Source organism: Schistocerca nitens, chromosome 3 (genome assembly GCF_023898315.1).
Source record: "Schistocerca nitens isolate TAMUIC-IGC-003100 chromosome 3, iqSchNite1.1, whole genome shotgun sequence".
Classification (NCBI taxonomy): Eukaryota; Metazoa; Arthropoda; class Insecta; order Orthoptera; family Acrididae; genus Schistocerca; species Schistocerca nitens.
This window is the reverse complement of record NC_064616.1, coordinates 405,289,554-405,302,205: the sequence shown is the minus strand read 5'-3', so window position 1 is coordinate 405,302,205 and position 12,652 is coordinate 405,289,554. Positions and strand designations below refer to the sequence as shown.

General features: G+C 41.0%; 1 protein-coding gene across 2 annotated transcripts in view; it reads left to right on the top strand.

Annotated features, from left to right (window-relative positions):
* The window catches only part of LOC126249613 (solute carrier family 41 member 1-like), a 106,059-nt gene that overhangs the window by 45,088 nt on the left and 48,319 nt on the right, over nt 1-12,652 (top strand). For both annotated transcript variants that reach the window (XM_049951278.1, XM_049951279.1), the window contains exon 6: nt 421-568. In XM_049951278.1, coding sequence (XP_049807235.1) covers nt 421-568 — 148 coding nt within the window. The remainder of the gene's footprint in view (nt 1-420; nt 569-12,652) is intronic.

The window sequence follows — 12,652 nt, the reverse complement described above, 5'->3', positions numbered from 1 at the left end:
ACTCACAAGTGGCCAGCGGCGCCTTGGGCAACAGCCTATGTAGTTATTAGTTCCATCAAGGGTTGCAGCCAAGTGGCCTGTAGTGGCTGCACCAAGCACAAACTTCATGTGCAGACTATGAAACGGTGCACACACCGAATTGGTAGTTACAGCAACTGTTGCTTCTATCTACACAGAATTAATAAATTTTGTTTAATTTGGAGCAACTATGGATTTATTTGCCTTGTTGTCACCCAGTTGCACTATCAAAAGGTTCAGCTTATTGCCTCAAAAATCCATTGTTATCTCGAGTATGAACAGATGTAAACAGTTGTAACATTTTATTAAATAAAAAACCTCTGTTGTCAACTTTCAATTAGAATGAAATTTTATTTCCAAAATTCAGTTTTCCGTTTCTGAAAGTATTGTAATTCATTCCAGGGAAAACCGACTGGCTGGCCCCACTTATCATTTCTGGTTTTGTTCTCGTGACTCCTTTGTGGGTTTGGATTTCAAAGCAGAATAAGCACACACGAGAAGTTCTTTACTGTGGATGGACACCAGTGTTGGTGGCAATGCTTATTAGCAGGTAAGATTCAATATTACTATTTTATCGAAACTTAACTGGAGCTTAATGTGACAAATGGCTCTTCGGTTTTTTAAGAGCTGCATTAGTTTATTCATTCAGAAATTGTTCCAGGCTAATTTGTAAATGTTAGAATGGAAAATGCATTCATAAAAGAAATTTAGACTGCAACATGAAGAAATACTCATGAAAATAAAATCTTCAGAGTTTGTGGGCCATTTCAGTTTTCTTCTTCTTCTTCTTCTACTACTACTACTACTACTACTACTACTACTACTACTAATAATAATAATAATAATAATAATAATAATACACTGGGATCATCATCTTTTTGTCTGTAATTGTCAGAACACATGCCATAGTCAGTGTCATGTTCACATCTGTGAGGGTTGCTCTCCTGTGCTTTTATTTGAAGAAAGGGAATTATTGGTTAAAAAAATCCTTAGCCTTTCATTGGTTGGTCACCTATGTTGATTTCAGTAACAAGCAGTTGAAAGAAGGGAATGTTACTGAAATATGCCAAAACATAAATACAGTAAAACTTCATTTATACTTCTTTCACTTATATGTTTTTCCCACTGATACCCTGTTTTGTTTGAGCTGCAGAGAATAGTATTTAGTCATCATCTGCCATTTATGAAGGAACTTTGACAAAATACTTGATGACAGTGTAATATCCCCTTTGGTGCCATGTCAAAGATAACTGTCAAAGAAAATTGATAGTATAATACCGGCCTAAGCTCTATCTATTAACACGGCACCATGGTCACCAACTAGAAAATTGCTTTGTTGCAAGCATCTGAATCCAACTAACACCGAATTTTTAATGTGACAGACTTGAGATTGTTTTATAGATTGGCAGATATGGAACAACAGTATAAACTGAAATAATAGAGTTGTCACGAAAACAAAATGTTATACAGAGACTGTACAGTATTGGAAAGAACAGTATAATGTATGAAGCTTACTATTACGGCAGTGGTGATAGCAATAGGGAAGATTGGTAGTTGGTGTAACACTCGTTTGTTTTTCCGAATTACACGACTTCTGCTGAACTAGGGCACAACTGGACAAGAATTGTTGCATGTCACTTCGGAATCCCGAAACACATCACACCACATACTGTATAGGCTATAGTACAGTATTACTGTGTTTCTAATTATTTTGAGAACTGGTAACATGAGTGGAAGAAAAAGAAAAGCATTACTATCGCTGAAAAGATACGAATTTTGAGAGTTGTGAAGGAAAACAATAATAGAAAGCGAGTGGATATTGCCAAGGAATTAGGAATTTCTGTGTCTACTTCAAATTCTGTAGGCGCAAAGGCAAAAGAAATTGAAGATAGTGCATGTGTGTTTGGAATTTCTATTAGTAAGCGAACATGCATTCAGGACGGGAAATATGAAGGCTTGGAAGATTGTTTGTTGCAGTGGTTCAGGCAACATAAAACAGAAGGCATTCCTATTATAGGCCCAATGCTTTGTGAAAAAGCAAATGAATTTGCAATTCGACTCAGTGTGGAAAATTTCAGTGCTTCATAAGGTTGGCTGCACAAATTTATGGTAACACGTGGCATCAGCTGTCAGAATGTATGTGGCAAAAGCAAAAGTGTTGATCGCGAGACAGTGCGAGATTGGAAGGAAACCCCTTTGAAAGAACTGAGATCCCAATATGCTCCTAAAAACATTTTCAATGTGGATGAGACGGGCTTGTTTTACAATGTAATGCCTGACCGTACAGTGGCATTTAAAGGTGAGAACTATCACGGAGGAAAACAGAGTAAACAACATGTAACAGTGCTGTTATGTGCTAACAGTGCTGTTATGTGCTAACAGTGCTGTTATGTGCTAACAGTGCTGTTATGTGCTAACAGTGCTGTTATGTGCTAACAGTGCTGTTATGTGCTAACAGTGATGGTAGTGAGAAGTTCCCCTTACTTAAAATCAGGAAATTTGCCGAGCCCCGTTGTTTTAAGAACATTGTCACGTTTCCCACAAAATACTCTGGTAACAAGAAATCGTGGATTACGACAAGTTTTTGAAAGCTGGCTTCGAAGTGTTGATGTGAAAATGGGTGCAGCAGGCTGGAAGATTTTATTGTTCGTAGGCAGGTGTGCAACATATCCTCACCTTACTTCTTATTTGAGAAATGTGATCGTGGAATTCTTTCCTGCGAGTAGCATGAGGGAGCTCCAGCCACTTGACGTTGGAATAATACATAATTTCAAGTTGCATTATCACAAAATGCTCATGCAGCATACCATCAGGCGTGTAAACATTGAAAAAAAGGAAGAAATCAAAATAAACATTTTACTAGTAAGATTTTCACTTGGCATTTATTTCATGTTGTGCTACTGGAGCCAAAGAACACTTTGAGAAATTATTAATGAATTTTGTTTCTTCTGATAGACAATGCACTACATTGCAACTTCATGACACAGCGTTTCAGATGATACCATTCAGAACTGTTTCCGAAAAGCCAGATTTGAGATGTCAATGATCCTGGTGGAAATCATCGTACTGGCAATATTTCACCTAATTATGAAGAATGGACTCGACTTGAAGAGCAGATCTGATTTGAGGATTATGTGAACATTGATGAAAACCTTGTTACTACAGAACCCATGACTATCGCTGATAGTTCAGTGGGCATCTTGGACCTGGACAAGGAAGAAACTGATAATGAGAATGATACTGAAGAGCGTCAGCATTCCTCCATGACGTTTAATAATGCAGTAAATGCAATAGAAATAATTAAATTATTTGTGATGTGCCACAATGTTTTTGACGAAATAATGACAGAGTTATCCTGTTTTAAGGGTACAGTGTACACTGTTGCTGCACCAAAGAAAAAACAAGCAAAAGTTACGGACTTTTTTTACGAAATGTGTTGTTCTGTGTAGAGGTTTACATTTTTCTTTATCTCTGCTAAGTATGATACCCAGTAAGCCTATATAACATATGTAGAATGTATCTTTTTATTTACTGGATTTTTCATTTGTGTTTACCAATTAATTTGATAGTATAGTGCTATATTTCATGTGTACGTTTTCCACACACACATATATATATATATATATATATATATATATATATATATATATATATATATATATATATATATGACTTACCGAACGAAAGTGCTGGCACGTCGATAGACACACAAACATACACACAAAATTCAAGCTTTCGCAACAAACTGTTGCCTCATCAGGAAAGAGGGAAGGAGAGGGAAAGACGAAAGGATGTGGGTTTTAAGGGAGAGGGTAAGGAGTCATTCCAATCCCGGGAGCGGAAAGACTTACCTTAGGGGGAAAAAAGGACAGGTATACACTTGCGCGCGCGCACACACACACACACACACACACACACACACACACACACACACACACACATCCATCCACACATATACAGACACAAGCAGACATATTTAAAGACAGAGAGTTTGGGCAGAGATGTCAGTCGAGGCAGAAGTGCAGAGGCAAAGATGTTGAATGACAGGTGAGGTATGAGTGGCGGCAACTTGAAATTAGTGGAGATTGAGGCCTGGTGGATAACGGGAAGAGAGGATATATTGAAGAGCAAGTTCCCATCTGCGGAGTTCGGATAGGTTGGTGTTAGTGGGAAGTATCCAGATAACCCGGACGGTGTAACACTGTGCCAAGATGTGCTGGCCATGCACCAAGGCATGTTTAGCCACAGGGTGATCCTCATTACCAACAAACACTGTCTGCCTGTGTCCATTCATGCGAATGGACAGTTTGTTGCTGGTCATTCCCACATAGAATGCGTCACAGTGTAGGCAGGTCAGTTGGTAGAACACTTGGGTGCTTTCACACGTGGCTCTGCCTTTGATCGTGTACACCTTCCGGGTTACAGGACTGGAGTAGGTGGTGGTGGGAGGGTGCATGGGACAGGTTTTACACTGGGGGCGGTTACAAGGGTAGGAGCCAGAGGGTAGGGAAGGTGGTTTGGGGATTTCATAGGGATGAACTAAGAGGTTACGAAGGTTAGGTGGACGGCGGAAAGACACTCTTGGTGGAGTGGGGAGGATTTCATGAAGGATGGATCTCATTTCAGGGCAGGATTTGAGGAAGTCGTATCCCTGCTGGAGAGCCACATTCAGAATCTGATCCAGTCCCGGAAAGTATCCTGTCACAAGTGGGGCACTTTTGTGGCTCTTCTGTGGGAGGTTCTGGGTTTGAGAGGATGAGGAAGTGGCTCTGGTTATTTGCTTCTGTACCAGGTCGGGAGGGTAGTTGCGGGATGCTAAAGCTGTTGTCAGGTTGTTGGTGTAATGCTTCAGGGATTCCGGACTGGAGCAGATTCGTTTGCCACGAAGACCTAGGCTGTAGGGAAGGGACCGTTTGATGTGGAATGGGTGGCAGCTGTCGTAATGGAGGTACTGTTGCTTGTTGGTGGGTTTGATGTGGACGGCCGTGTGAAGCTGGCCATTGGACAGGTGGAGGTCAACATCAAGGAAAGTGGCATGGGATTTGGAGTAGGACCAGGTGAATCTGATGGAACCAAAGGAGTTGAGGTTGGAGAGGAAATTCTGGAGTTCTTCTTCACTGTGAGTCCAGATCATGAAGATGTCATCAATAAATCTGTACCAAACTTTGGGTTGGCAGGCCTGGGTAACCAAGAAGGCTTCCTCTAAGCGACCCATGAATAGGTTGGCGTACGAAGGGGCCATCCTGGTACCCATAGCTGTTCCCTTTAATTGTTGGTATGTCTGGTCTTCAAAAGTGAAGAAGTTGTGGGTTAGGATGAAGCTGGCTAAGGTAATGAGGAAAGAGGTTTTAGGTAGGGTGGCAGGTGATCGGCGTGAAAGGAAGTGCTCCATCGCAGCGAGGCCCTGGACGTGCGGGATATTTGTGTATAAGGAAGTGGCATCAATGGTTACAAGGATGGTTTCTGGGGGTAACGGATTGGGTAAGGATTCCAGGCGTTCGAGAAAGTGGTTGGTGTCTTTGATGAAGGATGGGAGACTGCATGTAATGGGTTGAAGGTGTTGATCTACGTAGGCAGAGATACGTTCTGTGGGGGCTTGGTAACCAGCTACAATGGGGCGGCCGGGATGATTGGGTTTGTGAATTTTAGGAAGAAGGTAGGGGTGCGGGGTGTCGGTGGGGTCAGGAGGTTGATGGAGTCAGGTGAAAGGTTTTGTAGGGGGCCTAAGGTTCTGAGGATTCCTTGAAGCTCCGCCTGGACATCAGGAATGGGATTACCTTGGCAAACTTTGTATGTGGTGTTGTCTGAAAGCTGACGCAGTCCCTCAGCCACATACTCCTGACGATCAAGTACCACGGTCGTGGAACCCTTGTCCGCCGGAAGAATGACGATGGACCGGTCAGACTTCAGATCACGGATAGCCTGGGCTTGTAACCGCCCCCGGTGTAAAACCTGTCCCATGCACCCTCCCACCACCACCTACTCCAGTCCTGTAACCCGGAAGGTGTACACGATCAAAGGCAGAGCCACGTGTGAAAGCACCCACGTGATCTACCAACTGACCTGCCTACACTGTGACGCATTCTATGTGGGAATGACCAGCAACAAACTGTCCATTCGCATGAGTGGACACAGGCAGACAGTGTTTGTTGGTAATGAGGATCACCCTGTGGCTAAACATGCCTTGGTGCATGGCCAGCACATCTTGGCACAGTGTCACACCGTCCGGGTTATCTGGATACTTCCCACTAACACCAACCTATCCGAACTCCGCAGATGGGAACTTGCTCTTCAATATATCCTCTCTTCCCGTTATCCACCAGGCCTCAATCTCCGCTAATTTCAAGTTGCCGCCACTCATACCTCACCTGTCATTCAACATCTTTGCCTCTGCACTTCTGCCTCGACTGACATCTCTGCCCAAACTCTCTGTCTTTAAATATGTCTGCTTGTGTCTGTATATGTGTGGATGGATATGTGTGTGTGTGTGTGCGAGTGTATACCCGTCCTTTTTTCCCCATGTCTGCTTGTGTCTGTATATGTGTGGATGGATGTGTGTGTGTGTGTGTGTGTGTGTGTGTGTGTGTGTGTGTGTGTGTGTGTGAGTGTATACCCGTCCTTTTTTCCCCCTAAGGTAAGTCTTTCCGCTCCCGGGATTGGAATGACTCCTTACCCTCTCCCTTAAAACCCACATCCTTTCGTCTTTCCCTCTCCTTCCCTCTTTCCTGATGAGGCAACAGTTTAGATTTCAAAGTTTCTTGATTGACGTCCACTGTACTATGAACTGCACCTTGAAGATGGTGCATAAGGTTAATCTCCAATTCCTAGATGTGTTGATTTACAGATCTGAGAGTACTCTGGGACATAGAGTATACAGGAATCCCAGCCTGTACTCAAATTGAAATTACTTTGTGACTGGCAGAATGTAGTGGTGAGGGGACAGTGTTGCCAACATGCAGTCAGCCGTGCTTCACAAGGTGCTGCACATATCTACAAAATGGGCAACACAGTGAACATGTGGTGCTCGAGAAAGAACTAAGATTGGATGGTGGCTGGTCCTACCACTCAACTCATGGAAATGTCAATCACAAAGTAATTTTAATTGGAGTATGGTGTGCAAAGTTGCTGTTTCACATCACATTGCAGTTCGGAAACAAACATTACCAAAAATTGTCTCCTCCAGCTTTGTTAGTGGCAATAGTGCCTAGGAATCAAAATTGGATTCTTTACAGGAAGCACTAATGCCAGTTGCTAAGAGGGCATTTCCATAGAGTGCACTTTCAAACAGTGTTCTAGTGAAAGGGCTGTGTAATTCTGCAGTGTACCTGCATGGGAAAAAGACGAGATTGACAATATGTTTCAGATAAAGTCTGTAAAATCTCTATTTTTCAGTCAATGTAAAGGGCTTTCTCAGACCTGCCACAGATCTATTAGTCATCTCTAAACTGTAGGAGTTAAAAGCAACATGTGATTGTCGCAAGGTGTACATGGAGAAACTGGGAGGACAATGAAATAATGTATTACAAAGCATGGGTACCATACACCTTAGAAACAAAGTATGAAACCTGTGGTAGTGGAGAACAGGGATGGCTTTGGTCAGGATGTAGACTTTAACATGTGTTAGCCAAAAAAAATTGGTTTTAACAAAAGGAAATTCCAGTAAGATGTAGAGTCTTATATGAATGAGTCTAACTTTAACAGATAGGATGGCTAGAAGCTATTAAATTACTGTGGTTTGCAGTGCTCTTTGGGTGGTATAGACATGCCAGGAATTCACATCAGCAGCAATGTAACAATAGTATTTTTGTTTCTGACGTAATAATAACTACTTTACTCCTCCTCGTACTCCATGCTGCAAGTACTTAACTAATGACACAATAAACAAATGGAAGCCTGAGATATTTTTACCCAATAATCCCTAGTGTAAAGAAAAAGAATGGGGTAACACATCTTCTATATATGAATGTGACACTGCTTTTCAGCAGTGTTCAGCCAACTGTGGACATCAGAAGACTCAAAAAGAAAATCCAACAGATGGTTCAAAACACTTTGTTGTTGGAGAAGGAGAAGAAGAAATTGATTCGCTCTAATCACCTGAAACTTATCTTGCATTGACATCAGTTATGAGAGCCTACAGACTCAAATATGATGGAAGCCAACACTATTTTGTGTCCTTTTTGTGTTAGAAATGTTTAATTTGAAGGCTAGAAAAGCTAATTTTTTCTTCAGTACTAATGTGCTGTTCTATTAGTCATTACTGGCTTTGATGATGCACATTTTTGTCAAACTGTTTTACATCTCCGTTAATTTTTATGCTTGAAGTCTACAGTGCAGTGAGTTCCATAAGTAGTTTGAGTTAACCTCGTTTCTGTTTGTATGTGTATAGTAAGTTATATGTGGCCATCTGGTCAAGTAAATTCCTTTAAAGTGATGATTCATGTCTGTTTCTGGTGAGACAATTTTGAGGGTGTAAAAAAAAAATTACTTCCTGCGAAGAGGTGCACCTTAATGCCCTTATTCTGCCATAGAAGCATAAAATTGTGTGATGCAGTAAGTTTGAGAGTGGTGACTCTCCAGTATAGATAATGCTATAATGGCTCACATTGAGAACAACTACCGTATAACCCCTCTTTTACATTCCTGGAATTAAGTTTTCCCGCTGTTTGACAGTCTTTATCATTCCCGTCAAATTTTCTGTTCTCACAATGTTAATTAACCCCCAGTTTTGCATTAACATACTTATGACTTTCTCATGATTTCCACTTAATGAGCAAATGTTCATAGAGAAAACAATTGAAAAACTGATGTTAAATTACAATGCATGGTGTTGGTCGTCAAATAGTGTTAACAATTATTACATGGTCAAATTTATTGACACCAGGGTGCTCTACACAACAGATCTGAGCTGGTAAACGAGTAAAGGTCTGGACAATTCGGGCTTTATCTCCTGTCGCTGCCAAACACTACTCGGCGTAGTAGCTGATGGGAGTAACTAGGTTGGTTAGAGTTTGGTATCAGGACCAATCACAACCATTTCCTAACTGTCACCACTGCATCTGCACACCTTTGTGATTGTTTTGATCGTCGTGATTTGCATTATTCGAACCATATTTACGAGGGTTGCCAAGAAAGTAATGCACTGCATTTTATTTCTTAGCCGAAAACAATGCTACGAATGTAGATGATTCACACAGTGAAGCACTGGCTCTGCCACCAGGACAAGGACTGATACCGACAGGGCATACACGCCTTTATTTTCACTGGAGGAAGGCCATAGAACAGGATGGAGATTACGTGGAAAAATAGGGTGTGTAGATAAAACACCATTCTTTTGTGTGTGTAATTCTCATTATGTTCAATAAAGAATTGTTGAAGAAAAATGAGGTGCATTAATTTCTGGGCAACTGTCGCAGTGTGTTTCATTGTTTGGCTACTTGAAGTCCTAGTTGACACATTTGCCCTCTTTGCAGCAAATGTTTTTGTCTTGGACACAGCACCAGTTATGTATTTTTTCATGCTTAGCAACATGTGTTCTGAAAATTTATTCTCATTGTCAAGTGCATATATTTACTTAAGTATTTTTTGTGATGTTTCGCAAACAAACAAACAAACAAACAATGTGAGTGATAGTTTGCTTGTGTGTAGGTTTCTACATAACTGAAGAAGCACAGTACCTGATTACCTCAAAAAGACGATTACAGCGCTAGAGACGCAGAACAACACATATGCACAAACCACACAAAATACTCGTGTAAATATTTGCACCTGACAACAAGAACAAATTCGTGAAACATGTCATGCTCAGCTTGAAAAAAATGCGTAATTGATGCAATATTTTATTAGTTACATAATGAATGATTTCTGCAGGCTTTCTAAAAACATCTATTGTGATTTATTAAATTAAGTCAAACGTTTCTATTTGCCAGACAGTTTCCAGTTACATCGAAGGTTTTTATGAGATAATAAACTATTAGTATATAATATATAAGTCCATGATGAGTATTTTGATGCCTATTATGTACATATATCTTACGAAAAGTGTGAAAATGCAAGGGGAGATCCTACATGTAACTTTCGAAACATGTGCCACATTTTACATTTTCCTGCATTTTACACAATTTTTTTTCTAGTCTCTTGAAAAGTGTAAAAGTGGGGGTTCACTGTAGTCTAAATTTGTGCTTAATACATTGCTGATGGGAGAAAGTGTTGGCAAAAGTGTGTGATTTGAAATTTATGTAATAAAGTGGCCTCTTCAAGAACCATGACATTTAAATAAAAACAAAGGTGAGATAGAAAAATAACTCACCAGAGGCTGCAATCACAAATAACCATATATAAACTTTTGTATTTTCTAATTATCTTCTTCCTGAAAGAATGTTTTAATAATTGTAGCGTGTTGTAATACTTCATTTTTCAAATTTAGATTTTTTTTTTTTGTTCCCCTTATGAGATAAAAAACAACTGAAAACTCATGTTCAGTAAAGGGTGAACAATTCAAGTATTTTTAATGGGAATAAGCTATGTGACATTACCAGACTTCACTCTATCCCTTCTTTTAATTGCACAATCAGTCTTAGCTGAAGTGACACTGTACTTCCCAAACTCATCAATCAACACAATAAGCACACTTTATTTGACATGATTGAGGGCAATAATGATCAAATACCTCTATTAGGATCTTGCTATAAGTTTTTCTGGTTTCCTGAACTGTCCTTAAAATGCACTATTGTGACTTATTTTGAACATTTTGTTTTAGTTATTGCATTTCCATCAGTTATCTTTTGCTGTTGACAGATATGTCATGCTTCGTAAATAACCGTGTGTCCTCCAAATTGGTTAAAGAACTTGGTTATTTTAGTGAAGATTGTACAATCTCATCTGTGTACCAGCAGGAGACTTGATTATGATTCATGCCTCATTAGCTCAGGGCACTGTCTCATATTTATCAGCGTAAGATGGTAGGTTATGTATATGGTAATGTAACACTGTTTCATATCCAGGAGTATATCAATAATGATTAATTGTAGTCTGAAGATATTCCTTATGCAATGTGATGGAATTGCTGAATATGATTCTTTATACAAACTTACACAAACAAGAGGTAAATTGATTATTAATTGTACCTTTAGTTTTAAAACATTTTGATTTACCCAAAACAGTGATGCAATTTGCCACATCAAATACATTGGACAGATGACAGAAAATTCTGCTTCATGAGATTTTGTCTGTGCTATGTTCTCAGTTAACTGATGGATTGCAGATTCAGTGGAATGGTACTGAAATCTGTATTATGTTCAGTTCAGAATTTTTAATTTTGTTTACTTAAATATTCTGGAGTATATTGTATTTTAAAATACTCAAGGAAAAATGTTACTGGACACAGCTTTTAAACAGGGTGAATCTGAACTCTGACAAAATTTTGGAGGTTGTTATGGAGTATGTTCTGAGTATTTTAATATAAGGGACTTATGGTCTCTAGTGGTCCATTACAGAGTAAAATTTATTCAGTTTGTTACCACAATTACCTGTTCCTGTGAAAATACCTTGAAACAGTGAAAAAGCCTGTAATACACAGTCACCAAAACATAAAACACAAAGCACTGAGTAGTGCAACAATCCTCAGGTGAAAAAGTACTGCGATTTGGTTGCCATCACTGTGACAACAACTCAGAATAGGGTCATTGTGCCATTCCTCCATTGCATTTGGTGACCCCTTACGCAGCTTGTACACTCCTGGAAATTGAAATAAGAACACCGTGAATTCATTGTCCCAGGAAGGGGAAACTTTATTGACACATTCCTGGGGTCAGATACATCACATGATCACACTGACAGAACCACAGGCACATAGACACAGGCAACAGAGCATGCACAATGTCGGCACTAGTACAGTGTATATCCACCTTTCGCAGCAATGCAGGCTGCTATTCTCCCATGGAGACGATCGTAGAGATGCTGGATGTAGTCCTGTGGAACGGCTTGCCATGCCATTTCCACCTGGCGCCTCAGTTGGACCAGCGTTCGTGCTGGACGTGCAGACCGCGTGAGACGACGCTTCATCCAGTCCCAAACATGCTCAATGGGGGACAGATCCGGAGATCTTGCTGGCCAGGGTAGTTGACTTACACCTTCTAGAGCAGGTTGGGTGGCACGGGATACATGCGGACGTGCATTGTCCTGTTGGAACAGCAAGTTCCCTTGCCGGTCTAGGAATGGTAGAACGATGGGTTCGATGACGGTTTGGATGTACTGTGCACTATTCAGTGTCCCCTCGACGATCACCAGTGGTGTACGGCCAGTGTAGGAGATCGCTCCCCACACCATGATGCCGGGTGTTGGCCCTGTGTGCCTCGGTCGTATGCAGTCCTGATTGTGGCGCTCACCTGCACGGCGCCAAACACGCATACGACCATCATTGGCACCAAGGCAGAAGCGACTCTCATCGCTGAAGACGACACGTCTCCATTCGTCCCTCCATTCACGCCTGTCGCGACACCACTGGAGGCGGGCTGCACGATGTTGGGGCGTGAGCGGAAGACGGCCTAACGGTGTGCAGGACCGTAGCCCAGCTTCATGGAGACGGTTGCGAATGGTCCTCGCCGATACCCCAGGAGCAACAGTGTCCCTAATTTGC